Genomic DNA, 22,918 nt, shown 5'->3' with positions numbered 1-22,918 from the left:
CCCCCCCCCCCCCCCCCCCCCCCCCCCATAACCTCCCCACCCAGCGCAGCCTTTGATAAGATGCATTCAGAAGGAAAGGATGTTGCTGACAAAGTCAGGTGTTTTTTTGAAAGTTTGGCTCCAGATGTGCTTATCCAGCTGCTCCTTCTTGTCAGTACTTGAGTGATCTTTATGTTCACCTCTGGATTAATTCGCAAAGTTTCTTTGCAACTTTTTTGTCTCATTAACGCAGAAATCCCGAGGTTTTCCTAAAATTGCAGAAGACACTGTTGATGGCGCTGATTCTGTTTTAAAGACAGTTGTGATTAGTTATGTAGCACACGCTTTTACTCGCATTGCTTTTCGGAAATCAATAATACAAATCAGCTACAGATCTGGGAATCACTGAATAGTAAAAACGTTTAATGAGAGTGTCTTGCGCATATACTGGTGTAATGACCACGTCGGCTTTAGTGAAGCGTTTCTTAGCCTCTCTGATATGATCGACATGGCGTAGAGTAGATTCTGGATTGTTATAATACGTGCTACCTTACGCAAAATATGCTCATTAATTTGTTACAGATTCTAGGTGGACACGATTCCACACCAAGGAAAAAGGTGCCCCATGTAAATCGTTCATATTGTCTCCAAAATATATTTGTTAACTTTCAGACAAGTACTACTTAACTGTTTTATACAAAATCCTTAATTCAACATATGCGAGCTCCAATTAGGATTTGTACTCACGTTAGCTCACCTTATCGCTGTAGCAGACACAACTTCATTTACACTTTGAGCCAAAGCACTTCAGCAGACTCGTGAGGACCAAATCGACTGCTGACTGCGCGGATATCAATGACGTCATTACGCTAGCGTGTCTCCTAATCACGTGACGTCCGCATTTGAAACATCCAGTGCTCCGTAAGCTCGACGCAGTGTCTAAACCTCAGTATCGAGCGGCTCATCACCTTCTCCCGCACTTGCTGTCTTAATTTATCGCTGTTTTCATTTCGTTGTGTCGGGGTGCTGTGTCATTAAAACCTTACAATGTAGTTTTTAAAATGGGTGACAGAAAGAACATTTTCTCCTTACTGAAGTACGGAAGATGATGTCCATGTCCGCCCTCGCCGTTTCTGTTTGTCCTGAGGGTTTCGCCCTAATCATGCAGTTTAAATTTATTTATTTATTTTAATTTTACTGGTGACTTTTTCCAAATACAATTGTTGCATTTCTTTTTTTTCTTCTTAATTTAAGCCCAGCCAGGTGAAGTGACTTGCTGAGGGTCACCCGTGTCAGGATCAGCATTTGAAGCCACAGCCTCAGGTTTTGAAGCTGAAAGCCTTAACCACTACACCACATTACCTGCTTAGATGTCCAGGAGAAGTGATGTCAACCTCGGTGTCTTAAACCTGACCTAAGGAAATGGACAGAAGCGTCATCGGCTTATGGGGGTCACCTCTGAGGGGCTGTTCATCATGGATGATCTTTCCTGGCCGTGTGGCACTTTGGAATTTGTGCAGGGGACCCCAGCCATTACTGTACGAGAAACTCTTAAACGAGAACATCTTTTTTGCTACTTGTGACCCCTTTTGACATTTTGTGATTGTGTAGGCTGCTCCAGAATGAGGTCTCCAGATGGACAGATGGAGACGTTAAGTTTCTGCACAGTTTAGAATTTCTGCTGGTCTTGTCCTTCCCTGCTGCTCCTCTTTGACCAGCAGGACATCGTGGTGTCAGGCTGACTGTCATGTAATGGTCAGGCCTTGTGCTTTTGGACCAATCAGAGCGCAGCATGACTTCTGTTCTTGAACCTTCCACCATCTCCACCAGTGTTCTTTTCACCAAGTGAAACTAAAACCAAACTTCTTTAAATTATAATTTAGTGGACCGGAACTGAAATAAAAGTTAAATAAACTGTGAAGAGTAGAAGCAGAGAATAAGGAGAATGAGACTGGTGTTGTCAGGCTGATGTTCACCACACTTGTCTTTGTGTATGACACACATGTAATATTATGATGTGATATGTGTGTTAAGAAGATCCAACACAGACATGAAAGGCACTATATAACAGATCACTGTGAGCACACGGTGGATACATAAGTGAAGATTTTACTCCAGTAATGTCCAAGCTGGGGACATCACAAAGCAAAGCGGCTGCTGGACTTCATTGTTCTTGGCCCCGGTGCATTGTGGATACTCCATCCATCATCCAGCCCGCTATATCCTAACACAGGGTCACAGGGTTCTGCTGGAGCCAATCCCAGCCAGCACAGGGCGCAAGGCAGGAAACAAACCCCAGGGCAGGGCGCCAGCCCACCGCAGGGCACACACACACCAAGCACACACCAGGGACAATTTAGGATCACCAATGCACCTGACCTGCATGTCTTTGGACTGTGGGAGGAAACCCACGAGACACGAGGAGAACATGCAAACTCCACACAGGGAGGCCACGGGAAGCAAACCCAGATCTGTGAGGCAGCAGCACTACCACTGTGCCACCATGCTGCCCATTGTGGATACTCTCCATTTAGAAAGCCATATGCCATGAGCACTTTGGAGTTGAGGTGGGCTACGTTTCTCACAAATTGATGAAGAGTGTTGTTTTATTGAGGAGTTCTGGGCTGGTAGATGTGTGAGATTTGACTACTTACGGGTGGCACCAGACTTTCTACACCTGCTCTGGAGCTTTAAAGATCCATCTGAGAAGACTCAGGATGAGCTGGAAATCAAGGATTAGACTGGATGGGAGCTCAGCTGGTGGAGAAGGAGAGGGGGCTGTGTGTGGGTAAGTGGGCCAGCAGCCCCATGGCTAACTACAGCTACTGCTGTGGAGTAGAGTTAAGTGTTTGGGATTCTACCTCCTTGGGGTCTCTGTCTCCCCTTTCTCATATTTAGCCTTTATTTGTAAGCAAAACCTCCTCTTTTTTGCTACTTGTGTCCCCTTTTGATATTATGTGGGTGTGCGGACTGCTCCACAGTGTGGTCTCTGGGTGGGATGGATGGCATAAGAGACACTGAGCTCCTCTCTAGCTCTGAATTTAATGGGATGTAGTGCTGTGAGGCCAAACTGCCCGTAATGTTCAGGCCTTACGCCCTTTAATCAGTTCTAACTCAACCTGACTTATGTTCTTGAACCTTCTACCATCTCAGTGTTCCACCAATGTTTTTTTGCAAACCAAAATGAAAACTAAAAAGTAGTTCACCAGAAGTAAAATAAAAGTGAAAAGATTTCCAAAGAGTAGAACAAAAGAATAGCGAGGATGAAGATCGTGTTGTCATTCTGATGTTCACCACACTTGTCTTTGTGTGTAACGTACACGCCACGGTGTGGAGTCGCCAAGTTAATTCATTAAAACCCAATGGCCGCAGTGTTAGCTTAGACAAGAACATCAGCGTGTGTGTGTGTATGTGTGTGTGTGTGTGTGTGTCCGAGTCCATCACCGTCTGCTCTTACACTGAGCCCCCTCACATCCCCTGTCACCTCGTCATCTGGACAAATGTGGCAGTGCCAATCTAAACGTTAAGCTAATGATGTGCCCACCTGCTGCCCGTGCCCACCCTGAACTGCCTGAGTTGAACCTGCAGCTGCTCAGTTTAGAATCGCAGGGCACTCGGCTGATAAATGAGGTGGACATCAACTCGTCACATTTACTGTGCCACACGTACTCAAGTGAGGAGCTGTAAAGAACAATTGTGGCTCTCAGGGTAACTTTTGGCTTCTTTAAGTTTTTCTTGTAAACATAAAAATGTCTCCCAGTTGTCACCCTCATTCCTGTTATGTTTGAATTTATTTTTTAAACTTCCTGAAGTATCTTATACTGTGAACCTTCACATTTTCGTTTATGTCATTCTGTCACCATTACAGATAAACTGTCCAATTTCTAATGAAGGTTTTGATGTCCTCTCTATTAGTTTTGAGGTGCAGACTGAGCTTCCACAGCACAACGGTAGTTCAGCATGGGAGGCTCATCAGGTGACGTTTGAGGTGGTGACACAACTAAAGCAATGGTCCTGGGAGAGTCGGCACTCCATCTGGTCCTGGTACTTAATGGACAGGCTGTTTGGCAGCTTTGTGAGATCTCAGCTCACTTGTAGACTGCGGATGAAGAGCTGATGAAGATACTGCAGTGGTGATGTGGTGGAGCTCAGGTTTGAAAGAATGACCTGCCTGCCTCAGACACACCAGTGAAGAGATGGAAAGGACTGACATTGTTACAGAACGGTGACTCCATTAAAATGGAGCAGTCTGAGATAACTGGGGTCCAGTAGTCAAAGAAAGGAAAGCAAGAAATGACACTTCACAGGTCACACAGAGCAGAGGACGACATCACGTCAATAAGGTAAGGAGCTGGGAGACACACTGAGCTCCTGTGTGACAGCTGGAACCTCAGTCATCTGATGTCACCACTTTATGAAGAGGGGCGGTGAACTTCACAAGGATGATCACTTGGAGTGGCTGCCCCTACAGCATGAAGGACAGAGTCTTACTGCAGAAAGGCGAGTGGGCTGCTGTGCTCCTCCGTAATCCAGAAGTTGGCACATCATCAACATCTTCATGGTGTCCAATAAGACCAGAACCAGATGTGAAACACATAACAGTGTGTTATGTCCAGACACCCCCTGCATGAAGCAGAAGACCACAAACAAGCTGTGGTACCAGGGCCTGATGTGAACGAGAGTGTCTTGTGCCCAGAGATACCCCGACATGAAGAGGAGGGCAGCAAACCACAGAGTGTGGTACCTGAGGAACATCAGATTGAGTCACAGGAACAGAAGACATTTACCAAACGAGAACAGATAATTAAATCCATCAAGGTCGCTTCTTTAGCGAATAGCTAAGATAATAAAAAGATACTGTCTGTCTGTCTGCGAGTGTGTGGTCCCTCTGAGCAATCTGATTGGTCAGTTTGGCTTTGGTGGCTCACTGGTATGGGAGATGGACCTGATACTTTAGGGGTACAAAGGTCAATTCCTTACTGACCTTTCTTGAAGGTTTTTTAAATATGTTTTTTACAAAAAATGTTGGACCACTAAAAACTAATAGGGTGCAAGCTGAGTTGCCTTTAAAGAGAGGAAGCATTTGCAAGAATAGAAATGAAGTCATAGCGGGTAGGGACGGCCGTAGTGGAGAACCTTTGTTTTTTTTTTTTTTTTTTTGTCCATTATGTTGTTCAGTTATATTTCTTTTTGTTTGACTGCTGTAAGTAGGATGAGTTCATTCAAGTATGCAGCCCCTCAAGGTCACTCCGGACTTGAAGTATCAGGTATCTCTCTGTGTAACGTAATACAGGATGTCCATATATGGCCTTATTTATATTAGATGAACACGTCATCAGCTGTATGCTAAACATGCCTCGGTATATTCATACACTCCCGTTGTGACGGACCGCTAGACGTTACTGGGCTGATCGAACCCCAGCTGGACTAACTCTTCAGATAGAAAGAGCAGCAGCCACACCAGAGAGTAGTGTGAACACCAATACGGACTCTGGAGAAAAGATAATAGAAATACTGAAATCAAATCAAATAGCCATTTACTGTCAATTCACTATATGTGCAGAACATACAGGAGAATCAAAATACTGTTTCTCTCTCAACTTCGTAGTACAATAAAATATAAAAAAAGCATAGAAGTACAACATAAGATAAATAACATTAGAACTTGTAAAGTAGACCTGTGTACAATGTGCAATAGTCCTTAGTGCAAAAGCCACTTACAGTAAATTAATAAGCAGGGTTGCCTAAATGAGTCTGCCAATTTTTGTCAAATTCATTCTGTGTAACCAACTAGCAGAGCAATTCCAATTTTCTTTCCACACCTGAATGAATTATTTCTGATTTTTCTTTTTGTTATTTACAGTCTCTTTGGACTTTGCCTTTTTAGCATGAATTTTCATGTGTCCCTGAAAAGGAGTTTTCTGTATGAATGTTTTTTCACACTTAGAGCAACGGTATGGCTTTTCTCCTCTGTGAGTTCTTACGTGTCGCTGAAGACTGCAGGGTTGTATGAATCGCTTGCCACATTCAGAGCAACAATATGGCCGTAATCCAGAATGACTTCTTTTGTGTCTATGAAGGCTGCTGTTATCGGTGAATAGCTTGTCATAATCAGGAAACGAGTATGGCCTCTATCAAATGTGTGTTCTTATATGTCTACGAAGACTGCCTCTTTGTGAGAATTTCTTGCCACATTCAGAACAGGCCTAAAGATGGTCTTAATTGTGGACTTCTGCATGACGCAGAAGATTGCTTGTGTTGGAAAATCTTTTGCCACATTCAGGACAGCAATAGGGCTTCTCACCAGTGTGAACTCTTAAATGTTTCAGATGATTACTGCTACTTGCAAATCGTTTACCACATTTAGAACAGGAAAATGGCTGTTCTCCTGTGTGCAATCTCATGTGTGTCTGAAGATGGCCTGTTTGTGAGAACCGTTTGCCACATTTAGAACAGGAAAATGGCCGTTCTCCTGTGTGTATTCTCATGTGTGTCCGAAGATTGCTTGTTTGTGGGAACCGTTTGCCACATTCAGAACAGGAAAATGGCTGTTCTCCTGTGTGCACTCTCATGTGTCTCTGAAGATGGCTTGTTTGTGAGAACCGTTTGCCACATTCAGAACAGGAAAATGGCTGTTCTCCTGTGTGCACTCTCATGTGTTTCTGAAGATGGCTTGTTTGTGAGAACCGTTTGCCACATTCAGAACAGGAAAATGGCTGTTCTCCTGTGTGCACTCTCATGTGTGTCCGAAGATGGCCTGCTTGTGAGAAACGTTTGCCACATTCAGAACAGGAAAATGGCTGTTCTCCTTTGTGCACTCTCATGTGTGTCTGAAGATGGCCTGCTTGTGAGAACCGTTTGCCACATTCAGAACAGGAAAATGGCTGTTCTCCTTTGTGCACTCTCATGTGTGTCTGAAGATGGCTTGATTGTGAGAACCGTTTGCCACATTCAGAACAACAATATGGTTTCTCTCCAGTGTGAATTCTTTTGTGCCTGCGAAGACGGCTCTTGTCAAAGAAATGTTTACCACATACTGGACAACAACATAAACCCTGTTGTCCGTGACCAATCATGTCTGTCTGAAGGTGGCTCACTTGTGAGAATCGTTTGCCATGTTTAGACAAATATGGTTTCTCTACAATGGGAGTTGTGGTATGGCTGTGTTTTGAAAAGTTCTTAACACATTTAGAACGGTGGTATGACTCCTTCCCTGTATTATCTTCTCTGTGTTTCTTAGGCATGTGACTATCTGAGAATTGTTTCCCACCTTCAGGACAGTGATACGGTTTCTTACTCCCATGAATCCCTCCATTATCTTTAGAATTCAATTTGTATTTAAATGTTTCCACACACTTGTGGCGGATTGGATTTATATTGTACACTCTTTGAGATTTGATGGCATCGATCCTTGTTAGCTTCACAATAGGCTGCAATCTAGGGTGCTGAGATGCAGTTACCAAGGTCTTTGTTGCAGATGCCAGTTTCTTCCTGTTCTTATCAGGTTGTTTAATTTGTGGACGACCCTGAAGAGAGGACAAGTTGTCATTTTCTTGAACATCTACAGAAATAAAAATAAGAGTTAAAGTTTTAAATGACCAAAATTTAAAATAAAATAGCACTACAAGAGAATATTCAGTGTTTAACAGTACAGTGGAACCTCTAGATATGAGTTTAATTCATTCCAGCACTGCGCTTGTATAGCGAATTTCTCGTATCTAGAACAAACTTCCCCATTGAAAATAATGGAAATCCAGTTAATCCGTTCCGCACCCCAAAAATATTAACATAAAAATCAATTTTCCTAACAAATAACACTGATAAATAATATATACTGTAGTCTACCTTTAATAAATAACACTGGTAAATAATATAACTGATTATTAAAAGAATCAAAACAGGTGTCCAAAGTGCAGTAGAGCATTCAATAAATCTTTAAATAAATAATCCTTAAAACAGTTGTGAAGTGGAGGTTTAAAATACACAAGAATAACAATCCTTTAACACGAGGTTAAAACATCAACAGGAAGCAGTCTTTAAAAAACAGATGACAATCCCTGGTGCTTCTTCTCTGTTAGCGTCAGTGTCTCACCTGCTTCTCCCATGCGGGCTCTGCAACAAGCGAGACACTCTTAATGCAGCTGACCTTCTCTACACCGTCCTGCTTCAGCTGTTTGGCTCGCCTGTTCAGCTACACGCGAGCCTGCACTCGATCGCTCTCCTGCACCGACTTCCTGCTGCTTCCTGCAACCTCCGTTCTCTCTTTTCTTTTACTTCTTCTCCCCCTTAACCGGCTCGCACTTCTCTATATATGCGGGGAGGACATGGCAGCTGCAGCAGCCCATCAGCCACAGGAACAATCATGGATGTGGGCAGTTTCCCACCTGTGCACTTAGGTGAGAAACGCCCATACTGCAGATCACCCTGCGGCTCGCTACAGCTACCACGCCCCCTCGCTAAGCCGCGAGCTATACCCACAGCCTGGCTCGTGGCTCGTTACGCGAGCCAATGCTCGTATTTAGATCAGAATTTTTTGCTCATACTTTCCTCGTATCTTGATTTTCTCGTATACAGAGGTGATCGTATCTCGAGGTTCCACTGTATATGCCTTTTGCAACCCACTTTACAAAAGCATGCTAATGGAGTTAACACTTCAACAATCCCAACATTTGCAGACTGAATTACCAAACACATGAAGCCATATTAGGATGCAGTTACCATGGACCAGGAACAAGCCATGAGCAACTACCATTAATGGCTTGGTGATGGCTTGAAAAATATGGAGCAACTGGAGCAGCAAGGGTGGCCAACATGACCTGCAGACCTTTTAGGGAAGACCCCAGATAGAAATGTCAAGGATGATAAAGCCAGTACATCTACATGCACAGTGACATTGAAATTGCCAAGGACTCATTACATCAGTTATGGTCCCTATGACCACTCCACCTTGTTTGTATAACTGTGCTAATTGACGAGCTAATTTATTGGAATAAGTGTGAACTCCCACCCTGGGAAATCAAAATTAGACAGTAAGCCACATTGTATATTTACATACTTCTTTGGGCTGCTCCCATTAGGAGTTGCCATAGCGGATCATCTTCTTCCATATCTTTCTGTCCTCTGCATCTTGTTCTGTTACCCCCATCGCCTGCATGTCCTCTCTCACCACATTCATAAACCTTCTCTTAGGCCTTCCTCTTTTCCTCTTCCCTGGCAGCTCTATCCTTAGCATCCTTCTCCCCATATACTCAGCATCTCTCCTCTGCACATGTCCAAACCAACACAATCTCAACTCTCTGACTATGTCTCCCAACTGTCCAACTTGATCTGACCCTCTAATGTACTTGTTTCTAATCCTGTCCATCCTCATCACACTCAGTGAAAATCTTAACATCTTTAACTCTGCCACATCCAGCTCTGTCTCCTGCTTTCTGGTCAGTGCCACCATCTCCAACCCTTATAACATAGCTGGTCTCACTACCATCCTGTAGACCTTCCCTTTCACTCTTGCTGATACCCATCTGTCACAAATTACTCCTGACACTCTTCTCCACCTATTCCACCCTGCCAGCACTCTCCACTTCTCATCCACAATCCCCATTACTCTGAAGTGTTGATCCAAAGTATTTAAACTCATCCACCTTCTCCAGCTCTACTCCCTTCATCTGCACCATTCCACTGACCACCCTCTCATTTACACGCATGTATTCTGTCTTGTTCCTACTGACTTTCATTCCTCTCCTCTCTAGAGCATATCTCCACCTCTCCAGGGTCTCCTCAACCTGCTCCCTACTATCGTTACAGATCACAATGTCATCAGCAAACATCATAGTCCACAGGGACTCCTGTCTAATCTCATCTGTCAACCTGTCCATCACCATTGCAAATAAGAAAGGGCTCAGAACTGATCCCTGATGTAATCCCACCTCTATGTTGAATGCATCCATCACTCCTACCGCAGACCTCAGAAAGTAGGAGACAGAGCTGGATGTAGAAGAGTTAAAGATGCTAAGATTTGCATTGGGGGTGACGAGGATGGACAGGATTAGAAATGAGTACATTAGAAGGTCAGCTCAAGTTGGACGGGTTGAGAGACAAAGTCAGACAGGCGAGATTGCGCTGGTTTGGACATGTGAAGAGGAGAGATGCTGGGTATATTGGGAGAAGGATGCTAAGGATAGAGCTGCCAGGCAAGAGAAAAAGAGGAAGGCCCAAGAGAAGGTTTATAGATGTGGTGAGAGAGGACATGCAGGTGATGGGTGTAACAGAACAAGATGGAGAGGACAGAAAGATATGGAAGAAGATGATCCGCTGTGGCGACCCCTAACGGGAGCAGCTGAAAGAAGAAGAAGTGGTGCACAAAATCCCATGATTCATCAGAGACATTCGATCTTTAGTGAAGTTATAACTATGAGTTTTACAGTTATTTGATTAATAAAGAAAGGCTCAGGCATGTATTTTTCTTTTCTATAAATCACATAGAAATAAGTCTGATATTTATCCAGTTCGAGGTCAGGAACAAGAAGTAGAAATAGATTTATACACACACTGGGAGGCCAGAAATATTAAAGTACCCTTTACTCCTTTTACTTTGCCCAGTCAAAATTCTAGAGTTTTTCTGGAAAAGAGAGACTAATTAAGCCTCATGTAATGAGCACTGCTAATACAAGATTGATTTTCAGATTTATTGCAGAAGGACCTGTCATTTTATATCAGACATCAAATATTAGGACTTCAAAATATTTGCTTCATGTTCAGTCCTACTCTGAATACCACAATCTAGCACAGTTATTAATTGTTCCGTATTTTAACTCTGCTACACTAAATAATTTCTCACGTCACAGACACACCAAGCTATGGAGTATGTAGTTGTAGGAAGACAGAGAATTTCTTCCATTTGAAATCAACTATCCCATCCTCTTATTATTACAAAGAAGGATGGCACCTCTTGCACATTTAAATTCAAGAGTCAACAAGTTGTTCTTTATGTTGCTATACAAACCAGACAGGTTCCCCAGTTAATGTCAGAGATTCAAGCCTCTCTAACTTAAAATTATTGATGCTACATTTCTGCCTTCTTGTTTATCATCCATAACTTAACCTTTTCTGCTATCTTAACACATTCCTTTGTCATAAATTTGGTATTTCATCTTGCTAAACACAAAAATGGCCATTTTGCTGCAGGTTATCAATAGAACAGAGTTTGAAGTGGGGTATGTTTACTTGTTTAGGACGCTATATACTTGCCCCTTTCCTATAACAAAAACGAGGTAGGGTTGTCCCTTTGATGTTTAGCAAAAAAGAAGCATTTGAAAAACTATTCAGAATATTTCCTTATGCATTACGATATTGGAAGTCTTCTGACATTTAAGGAATCATTTGTACTGATTGCTGATCGGAGGCAGGCATATACAGTGCAATTTTATGAGCTCAAGAAAGGTTGGAGGTCTTCAGAACAAGACACAGCCAACTGGGTGCAGTTTTACACTGTGAAGAAGGAGATTTCACTGTATCTCTGTTTCTCCAGTATGTCGACATTTGCTAACTTCATTATTGGCTTTTACAGATTAGGCCAGTGAACAACGTTGCCAGTGAATTTGAAATTTCGCCATCAACACTGTCAACTTTCTTGAAAGACGGAGCAAAAAAAGAAAAATCTTGGGTTGCCAATGTATGTGAACTGCTGCATTTGAAGACGTCGAAAAAGCCGTTTTTATTTGGTTCAGTGATGCTTGTTTAAGAAACATTCCTATTAATGCGGCACTCATTCAAGAAAATGTGAGGTTTGTAAACTCTCTTGGGCCATCCCTCAACTAGACAGCACGCTGAAGAGCGTCCCGAAGTCCAAACTCCGTGTCTATGGAAGACTGTTTATCTGTTGCCGGGGCAACAGTCGGCTCAAAGCTTTGCTGCGTCTCTCCACCAAAGCAAACAGAAAAAATATCAATGGGTGATATGCAAGGAACATTGTAAATGCAGGTAACAGGATTACTTGATCACTGATCTGGCCACGACCCTGCCTGACTGCTGTGTCTGAGTATAGCAGAGTGGCTGATCATGCTACAATAAATAAGTGTGCCGTTCCTGTTTCAAGCTGAATAAAGCTGGTTTTGATAAAGTACTGAAACTCAGCCTTGTGTTTTGGAGTGCAAGACAGGGACTTATAGTGTGACCCCGATCTTTTAGAATTTGCTTCTGTGTTGCTTCACTGCAGCGCTAGGAGCCCGTTTTTGCCCTGGCTGCAGACGCTGCTATTGTGCTTCAGGACGCACCTCGGTGTGTTGTTCCCGTTGGGTGGGGAGGGTCTCAAGAGTTCAGAAACCTCACAATATGAAGAAAAGGATGATTCGGCTCCTGCTTGGTAACTGTGTTGCCCACAACATGCTTCCAAATTTAGATAATGGTCGTGTTGAATTCCTCCCACCCAACTACACAGCAGTGCTTCAGCCATTGGATTTGGGCATCATTTGCACTCTGAAAGTGTTTTATCGCAAGGAAATGCTGAGAAAAATTAGCATCAGCATAACTTGTAGGCAAGAGGTGATTAAAATTAATGCAAAAGAAGCTATGGAGATGATTGCAAATGCCTGGACGCAAGTTAAAGAAAGCACTACAGTAACAAATACAGAATCTCATAACGATGAAATAATTTTTAGGTCCCTAGGAGTTCCTTGTAACGGAATTTTACCTGTGTATTCTTACCATTAATTGATAATATAATGACAGAGGTTGAGTCTGCCAAAAATACCTTCTTTCAGGTCTTTCAGGCTGTGTGTGTGTGTGTGTGTGTGTGTGTGTGTGTGTTCCTCCTAGCATTTAAAAGCAAAAATTAGAACTGTGTCATCTGACCACAGAGTTTAAAGATACGTCAGCCAAATGTTTGTTGGAAAAGTTTGCATGAAGATGTTTGGGATTATACAAGCTACATGTTGGACTGCTCCGGTACCATTACGTTCATGGGAGCAGTAAACCATGGACTTTATTACTGATATGCCTTCCTCCAACGGTTTTAATACAATTTTTGTGGAGGCAGATTGAGTTTTGAAATGTGTGCATCTTATTCCCTTCTACTAAACACCTGGCAGGTGTCTTTCTATAGGGTGGTCCAGATCTAATTATACAATTTTCATTACGCTATAACTTATTCAGTTTATTACATAAAAAACACACCGAAAAATCCCAGACCATCAAGAAGTATGCAAACTGACGACATGAAGAATTGTCTTTGCGCTGAACTGGAATCGTCTCTGCATAAATCAAAGTCATCCAGATGATCCGGATCTGCATAATTAGATCTGGACCACCCTGTAGAAAAGACTGATAGTATCTATGGTTTTCTGTATCAAGATGTATCAAACCGTGGTCTTCCATTTATTTCTTGCTTCTAGAAACTATTCTGTCAGAGATTTGGTTGTTCTATAAAACTTAAAATGTTTGGTTATCAGCCAGAAGCTAATGGTCAAATGTAAAGAATTAACAGAGGCCTACAGAAACACTTGTGCTGTTTGATTGGTCCTAATCAAGATGACTGCGTTGATTTTCTACCCATTGCTGACTCTGATAGGAATGTACCAGTTCACTCTGCTCCTACAATGTCACCATTTGAGTGCCTGTATGGTTGTCATTCTAGATTCATTGAGTCACCATCCTCTCCACTTTTCCATCTGTTTTCAAATAATTACATATTTAACAGTTTTGTGAAAAGTTGAATTTGGCTCAAAAACTTTTTGAAAAGCTCTTGGCCAAATGATTTTCTGATTACAAATGTAAGGCTACTCCTATCGTTAAAGTTGGGCAAAAGGTACGGCTAGAGACCCAAGACATCAGTCTACATAGTGACCCTTTTTAAACTGATACAGCACCAGAATAGTATTTATTTTGAGAAGCTTATGCTTTTAATTCTGACGTTTTCCTTCACTCCATGTAGTTTTCTGATGAACTCATCCATAGTTTTTTGGTGGATGGACTGTTTGTCTAAATCAATTGTTTTGAATTTTCGCAGTTTGCCTTATTTATTATTACTTTTTTTTAAAGTAATAATTCTTAACACTAAACGCCTTTACTGGGTGGCATAAAGTCACGTAGGCTGTACTAACTGAACTGTCTTCCTATAGTTAAAGTTTGTTTTTGCATTATTTGTCGAGTTCTGATATCTCCTACACCCTATTCTGAGTTTAGGCCATGTTTTGTACTATAACACCCACCCCCCAATCACTGTATTTTTGTTATTTTTATAAGTCGTTTTACCCTTCCGTCAATCACATAATTTGTGGACATTTTGTGGCTGCTGACATGACTTAGCTCCATCATGTGATGTCATCTTGCCTCCTTATTTAAGATGGTGGCATGGTGTCCTCACTTTTCTAGCTTTGTCATAATTGGCCGTGTTCTTCATATTTCATTTTCATTGACAGATACTGTTCTGTTCAATTTATGTTAATCAGTTTGAAACGGCTTTGTTTTCCTGTCCGTTTTAACTCATGATGTGATTAATCATTTGTAAAATGTTTCATTAGATCATACCTGTGAATTTATTAGAGCCACCACTCAGTGAACAGTGCTACAAAATACAATTACCAGAACTGAATCAACATTTTTCTATTGCTCTAAAATGGATGAGAATTTCAAAAAGATTTCAAGTACTGTACCAACTTGTATTTTCAAAAACTTCAAAAATAAAAAAGTCACCACATCACAAAGATCAGCCCCTGTTCATACGGGGCAACTGAATTGACAGTAAACATGAAATGGCTAAAAACATCAAAATCCTTTAAAACTAATTTCATAGAATGTTTCACACGTTTTAGATGAAATCCTGCATTAATTAACAATTTTGTTTCTTTAACTCAGTAAAGTTCAGTGGACCAGTTTTCTTCACATTCACAAAGTCTTTGCAATTTCAGAATATATAATGATAAATGTGAACAGGACTGGTTTATCCATTCACAGGTTTGCACTCCACTGATGCACAGAGATTCTTACACACAGGCAGACGTGAAACACTTTCATTCAGAGGGGTCTAAATTGTGCAAATTTATTGAACAGTCAAATGGGTGACATGTCTACTCCACAATACTACATGTGGAGAAAGTAAAAAGGCAATACATTATAGTTTGAAATGGTTTCTTTAAAGAAATCTAGAAACAAACAGATTTGACTTTTCTTTGACTTCTCTTTAATTTGTCTAAAATCTATTAAAAGGTTTTCTTCATAATAAAGACATTAAGCTAATGATTATTATTAAAAAGAGATACAACCCAAACCAAGGAAATTGTTAACTGAAACAACTGCAAGAACAACTCAGCCAGGCCTCCTCATTCCAGTCCAAACGATTAATTGTTTCTGTTCCTTATACTTTAAAAATGAAACCCGCATTTTTAAAAAGCCTTTGTTTCTAAGCAGAGTGAAAATGTAAGAAAGCACCCTTCAGGTAAATCATAACTGCCTTATTTTATTTTAGCACATACCTTCTCCAGTTTGATTTGGACACAATTTCTTCTCGGGCCTCACTGTGTTAGTCTTTGAGGATTCTGACGGCTTGTGGGCTTTACTGTCCTTCAAGTAGCCGCGTCTGCCCAAACTGGAGCCCAATCTGTTTAAGTCTTCATCTGGGCCCATATATTGAGGATTACAGTCTCTCACCTTGATACGGTTTATAATTTTGCGGGGTCTCTGAATGTTAGTCCTGCCCTTTCTTTTGTTCCTCTTTTCAGAGACATCATCTTCACATTGATGTTCTTTCTGTAAACTCTTCTGGCCAGCTGGATACATTTTTGGCATCTTCTTCTTTTTCTCTGTATAGAACACAGGGTTTAATTAATTCAGAAGTGCAATACAAATGTAACACATTTAAGTCCCATTTTCTATGTCCTCATCAGTTAAGACAGAAGCTAAGTCAAGTTATTCACCGAGACCACATGGGCAGAGTAAGTAATCAATCTTCATACGAGGTGACCAGATATGAAACAGTCTCAGGGAGTGTGTCATGCCTTTACGACACACCATTATGAGTCGGCACCATCTGTTGATATTAGGGATGTTATGATATTAGAACTTTAGTATGTGATATACTAATACAACACAATTTTACAATGCTGGATACCCTTTGATACCACAGCAAACACAGAAATCCTATCTACCCCCCCCCACCCACCAATTAAAGAAGTACTGGTATTCATAAATCTGAAAATATAATGCAAGTCTTGAAAGGTAATGTGGGGCAGAGATGGAGACCCCCAGTGCAATAGCACAAGGTAGGGTTTACAATCTTGGTGGGAGTTTCAGCACAGAGTTTATAAAGAATGATATGTCATGAACTGTCTGATTTATCTTAGCATGTGCACATTTCTAATCATTCTTGGTGAGTAGTTGAAAAACACTGCTTAAAATCCGAACTAAAAATTAAAATTCAAAACATTATACTGTTGAATTACTGAATTCCAAGATTATTCAGGATACTTTCATTTAAATAAAACTCTTTAAGATGTTTTTCTAACAACATGATTTTAAAGTCTAGTTAAGCACAGACCCATTCTGTTTGAATTGCAACACTTGCTATTGCAAGATTTAAATTTGCATCATTAGCTGCTTAAAAAATATTACTAAATAGCAATATTTAACAGAATAGTCAAATTAAATCAAAAAGTCAAATGTCACAAGTTTGTCTTGCTTTAATTTTCTAAATCTGTCTCTTCCTTTTACCAGCTTTGAAGATTCCAGTGTGAAATCAAACTTGTCAGTTCAACATTTATCCTTTATTTCAGAACTCCTGTTAAGCAGCATTTATTTAACTGCTTTAGATGTTTCTTACAAAAGTAATGACACCTTGTTATTGTTTGTGCTTGTGTATAAATCCAGGATTAGAAAATGACCTGTCATCACATGTGTGACTAGGGATCACCTGCAGAGATTTGTTCAGGACCAGTGTGCTATTGGTAACCCTAAAAGTGGGGGGACCAGAGTAAAAGCGGCTTATTATTGACCTTCATGAATATTCAAATTAAATGAAAGTGGGTCTTGTGCAGAAGAAGGATGCCAGTCCTGACAGTTCACCTAAGAGTGGCACAAAGAGGTGACCCCCACAGCCCACCTCACCACCGTGGTCCAGTGCAAAACAAAAAGTTATTGGGGTATAGGAAGAAAACCAGAGTACCTGTACAGGGCAGGAGCCAGCTATAGACCATCATAGGGTACACTCACATTCAAGTCCATAACCACACCAAGACAAGTTAGATTTGCCAGGCCACTAAACCTGAGCATCTTTAGTGAAGTGAAGAAAATAAGAATAAAAGAGCAGACATGGAAACTGCATAGAGACTTAAAAAACAGGCTGAGATTCAAATTCTTTCTGACAGAACTGTAAGGCAGTAACACAAAGTTGCCCGAGGGACTCCTCACCGCTCTTTCAATGTCCGGCCGGTCACCAACCCCACAACTGTCAGAACTGAGCGCCGCGGAGTGACAAGAGAAACAAAGGTAGAAATCAAAGCGTCTTACGTGTGGAATGGCAGTCTGCTCGATGGCGGCGATTCGCGAAGGAAACGACAAAAGGACATTCAGAGGGGAATGAACAGGCGCCAGCGGTGTGACTGGGTGCTACGAATTAAAATTTGAGATTCAGCTAAGTGAAGTGAACCGCTGATACGAATGACTGCAATGGTACGCGGGTGACCACAGGAGGATTCACTCGAGCAAAGTTCAGCGGAGGGCAAACGAACACGAACTCGCCGCGCGCGGTGATTCTAACGGAGCGAATGAAAACTCACACGTCCATGAAGCGCATCTCCAAAGTACTTACTGTATGCCTGTTGCCGATAAGATTTTTTCTGAACTCGATCACACTTCTGACAGTGTTTCACAAAGCGAGACGGTGGCAGTGTGGCTTCAGGAGCCGTCGCATTGGATGACGTCAGCCAGTATCCAATTTCGAGTCACGTGCCAGTTGAGCGAGAATACGCTGTAGCAGGAGAGAGGCTGGGTGGCTCAGTGTCCTGCTGCCTTATAGGAGCCTATTAAACCAAAAATGTCATCGGAGAAGCTGCTTTCGTCTGGGGCTGCCACTGGGCCGTCTGTTTTTCTGATCATGAACTGAGTTTTTTTTTTTTTAATTACAGTAAGATTTCCTGTAAATAGTTCTTGTAAAATTTAGTGACGTTCTTCGTGTCTTTTTTGTTTTTCAATGCAGTAATAATATATATTATATCTTATATTATTATAATATATATTACTGCATTGAAAAACAAAAAAGACACGAATATATATATCACATACATACATACACAATATATATTACATACATACATACACAGTACTGTGCAAAAGTTTTAGGCAGGTGTGAAAAAATGCTGTAAACAAAGAATGCTTTCAAAAATGGAAGTATTAATCATTTATTTTCATCAATCAACAAAATGTAGGGAATGAACAAAAGAGAAATCGAAATCAAATCAATATTTGGTGTGACCACCCTTTGCCTTCACAACAGCATCAATTCTTCTTGGTACACTTGCACACAGTTTTTGAAGGAACTCGGCTGGTAGGTTGGTCCAAACATCTTGGAGAACTAACCCCAAATCTTCTGTGGATGTAGGCTTCCTCACATCCTTCTGTCTCTTCATGTAATCCCAGACACACTCAATGATGTTGAGATCAGGGCTCTGTGAGGGCCATACCATCACTTCCAGGACTTCTTGTTCTTCTTCTTTATGCTGAAGATAGTTCTTAATGACTTTGGGGTCGTTGTCCTTCTGCAGAATAAATTTTGGGCCAATCATACGCCTCCCTGATGGTAATGCATGATGGATAAGTATCTGCCTGTATTTCTCAGCCTTGAGAACACCATTAATCCTGACCAAATCTCCAACTCCATTTGCAGAAATGCAGTCCCAAACGTTCAAGGAACCTCCACCATACTACACTGTTGCCTGCAGACACTCACTATTGTACCGCTCTTCAGCCCTTCGAGGAACAAACTGCCTTCTGCTACAGCCAAATATTTCAAATTTTGACTCATCAGTCCAGAGCACCTGCTGCCATTTTTCTGCACCCCAGTTCCTATGTTTTTATATATACATATATATATATATATGAATGGAAGAGAAGGTCTGTGATACGATTTGCATATTTGCAGTTGGAGATCCACGAAGGGAGAAAAAACTAATCACATATCATAAAATAGTTTTATTCCTGAGCTTTCACCGTTATCTGGACTCCTAGCTGAACTGGTAATGCAACGATTTGAAAACATAGCTTTATCCCAGATTACACCCAAAATTTGGATACGCTATGTAGACGACACATTTATCATATTAAGAAAGAACCAGCTGAATGAGTTCTACAATCATATTAACACAATATTCCCTGCAATCCAGTTCACAATGGAAAAAGAAATCAATCGACACATCAACTTCCTGGACATTTACATCAAAAGAAATAGTGACGCCACCCTGACCACAAGTGTTTACCGCAAACAATGCTACGCAGACAAGATTCTACACTTCGCCAGCAACCACCCGGTATCTCATAAACGGAGCTGCGTGAAAACCCTATTTAAACGAGTCCACACGCATTGTAATACCAAGGAAACAAAAATTAATGAGAGACGCTATCTGTTCCAACTTTTCACCTCGAACGGATACTCAAAAACATTCATTAATCGGAGTCTGCACAGCAGGCGCCAAAGGAATCAGCATACAATCGACGTAAATCAGAACCCCCACCCCACCTGGCATTCACTCCCGTATCACCATAATGTGTCAGAAGGCACGGCATGCACCCTGACCAAGTGGGTCATCAGAATAGCACATAAACCCACGAACAATCTGCGCATGGTCCTGTTTAATGCTAAAAACAAGAAATCGACAGCCGAAACATGAAACGCAGTTTATAGTATTCCATGCAATTCTTGCTCAGCTGTATACATAGGACAAACGTCAAAAAGAATCTCAACATGTGTACAGGAACATCGCAATGCCGTCAGAAGAAAGGACGCACTATCGTTGATATATGCACATACTAAATTGACAGGACACACATTCAACTAGGACAACGTAAAAGTAAAATTTAAGGCCAGTACAAAAAGTGCCAGAGAGTTGGCCGAGTCTCGGCTATCAGATGAAAACGCCATCAACAGACACTTGGACATAAACCCAGCATATGCCAACTTAAGAAGGACATGTACACAATAATTAAACTAGACAAACCCCCCCCCCCCCCCTTGATCATACTGACTTAGTCACCGCCATCCACTGAATGTGTTGCTATATATTGCCTTTGATTCTTGTAAGTCTAAGCATTATCCTCTGATGAAGACCCCTGATAGGGGTTGAAAGCTCAGGAATAAAAACTATTTTATGATACGTGATTCGTTTTTTCTCTCTTCGTGGATCTCCAACTGCAAATATATATATATATATATATATATATATATATTGTGATGGATGACCGGCTACAGACTCCGGTCGCCACCCCCAGGCCGCTAGGAGGAGCCCTCTGGACAGCATGATGGTGCCCCGAGTTCCAGCTGGGCCTCATGGACTTTGTAGTTTGTATACACAGCCCTACTGGATACCTTGGGGGCCGCCGGGAGTCACTGTAAGGGGGCTAGTGGGCTCTTATGTGCCCTATAACCCGGGAGTGTGTCATCATCACGTGACAGGAAGGAACGACGTGCTCCCGGGCTGAAGAAAGGACTGTTTACCCTGACCCGGAGGGAATAAGGACTTGTGGGTTCGGCCAAGAACCACTTCCGGGTCAGGGGATATAAAAGGACTGTGGGAAATCCCAGACGTCGAGCTAAGCTGGGTGGAAGGGTGGCAACCCGTCTGGGAGTGGAGGATTGTGTTAATTGTTGTTTAATTATTGATTATTATTGAGTATTGTGGAGTGGAGAGTGCTTTGTGCACTAATTTGTCCAAATAAACTCATATTGGAATTTAATCTGGTGTCTGATGTCTAGTCTGAGGGTTCAAGGGGTCACGGAGACCCACAATCTGTCACAATATATATATATATATATATATATATATATTGCGACAGATTGTGGATATATATATATATATATATATATATATATATATATATATATATATATATCCATCCATCTATCCATCCATCCAACCCGCTGAATCCGAACACAGGGTTACGGGAGTCTGCTGGAGCCAATCCCAGCCAACACAGGGCACAAGGCAGGAACCAATCATTATATATATATATATATATATATATATATATATATATATATATATATATATATATATATATATATATATATTGAAAGTACATTATGCTATAAACTGTATAAGTTGGAGTCCTGCCACGTGCAAAAGTTCGCTGACGACACTGCTATCGTGGGCTGCATCAGGAGTGGGCAGGAGGAGGAGTATAGGAACCTAATCAAGGACTTTGTTGAATGGTGCGACTCAAACCACCTACACCTGAACACCAGCAAAACCAAGGAGCTGGTGGTGGATTTTAGGAGGCCCAGACCCCTCATGGACCCCGTGATCATCAGAGGTGACTGTGTGCAGAGGGTGCAGACCTATAAATACCTGGGAGTACAGCTGGATGATAAATTGGACAGGACTGCCAATACTGATTCTCTGTGCAAGAGAGGACAGAGCCGGCTATACTTCCTTAGAAGACTGGCGTCCTTCAACATCTGCAATAAGATGCTGCAGATATTCTATCAGATGGTTGTGGCGAGCGCCCTCTTCTATGCAGTTGTGTGCTGGGGAGGCAGCATTAAGAAGAAGGACGCCTCATGCCTGGACAAATTGGTGAGGAACGCAGGCTCTATTGTAGGCATGGAGCTGGACAGTTTGATATCTGTGGCGGAGCGACGGGCGCTGAGCTGACTCCTATCAATTATGGAGAATCCACTGCATCCACTAAACAGTGTCATCTCCAGACAGAAGAGCAGCTTCAGTGACCGACTGCTGTCACCATCCTGCTCCAATGACAGACTGAGGAGATCGTTCCTCCTTCACACTATGCGACTCTTCAATTCCACTGGGGGGTGGGGGTGGGGTAGTAAACATTAACATTATACAAAGTTATTGTCTGTTTTTACCTGCATTTTTATTACTCTTTTTAATTTAATATTGTTTTTTTTTGTATCAGTATGCTGCTGCTGGAGTATGTGAATTTCCCCTTGGGATTAATATCTATCTATCTATCTATCTATCTATCTATCTATCTATCTATCTATCTATCTATCTATCTATCTATCTATCTATCTATCTATCTATCTATCTATCTATCTATCTATCTATCTATCTATCTATCTATCTATCTATCTATCTATCTATCTATCTATCTATCTATCTATCTAATAAGAAACTTCCTTACCATCAGGGATAAGTGTAGGTCCATCCTATCTGCAAAGACATTCTTATTAATTGCATACTCTGAAAGAAATGCTCACCACCTCTTCTCTACCTTTAAGTCTCTCTTAAGTCCTCCTGCTGCTCCAAGACCTTTGTCATTCTCTCCTGATGATTTTGCTTCTTTCTTCTCTTTCAAAAGACCCCAAAGACATCTTCTGAGTCTCCTCTGTGTCATTCTCCTCTTTCATCCTTCATTACTGTAAATGACTCTGACATTTTAGACCCCTGTGCTCTAGACCCCATTCCTTCACACCTTTCTACAGTCCTTTTCTCCTTCCTTGATCCCCTACATCTTTTCTCTTTTCAATGCCTTACTGACCCCCAGTAACTTCTCCACTGATTTCATCCTTATGCTCAAAAACCCTCTCTCATCCCATCTGCCCTTGAGAATTACCATCCTGTGTCCATTCTGCCATTTCTGTCCAAAACCCTAGAACTCATAGTTCATAAACACCTGTCTTCATTTCTATCTGACTATAATCAACTAGATCTACTTCAGTGTGGATTCTCCAAGGGTCCCTCTACTGAGACTCTACTGACTTCTGTCACAAACGCTC

General features: G+C 41.6%; 1 protein-coding gene across 2 annotated transcripts in view; it reads right to left on the bottom strand.

The window, feature by feature from the left end:
* Positions 1 to 5,663: 5,663 nt before the first annotated feature.
* LOC114642347 (zinc finger protein OZF-like) overlaps positions 5,664 to 22,918 on the bottom strand; it is a 224,741-nt gene continuing 207,486 nt past the window's right edge. Inside the window, exons 1-3 of one of the 2 annotated variants that reach the window (XM_051921634.1) lie at positions 17,777 to 17,880; positions 15,447 to 15,773; positions 5,664 to 7,540 (exon numbers count right to left, since the gene is read on the bottom strand). In XM_051921634.1, the coding sequence (XP_051777594.1) occupies positions 6,198 to 7,540; positions 15,447 to 15,759 (1,656 nt within the window). In that variant the 5' untranslated portion in view covers positions 15,760 to 15,773; positions 17,777 to 17,880 and the 3' untranslated portion in view covers positions 5,664 to 6,197. Of the gene's footprint in view, positions 7,541 to 15,446; positions 15,774 to 17,776; positions 17,881 to 22,918 lie in introns of those variants that run through there. The other variant, XM_051921633.1, reaches the window with a different exon arrangement.

This window comes from Erpetoichthys calabaricus (genome assembly GCF_900747795.2).
Source record: "Erpetoichthys calabaricus chromosome 1 unlocalized genomic scaffold, fErpCal1.3 SUPER_1_unloc_13, whole genome shotgun sequence".
NCBI classification, from domain to species: Eukaryota; Metazoa; Chordata; class Cladistia; order Polypteriformes; family Polypteridae; genus Erpetoichthys; species Erpetoichthys calabaricus.
The sequence above is the reverse complement of the archived record's forward strand: the minus strand, read 5'-3'. Positions and strand labels throughout refer to the sequence as shown.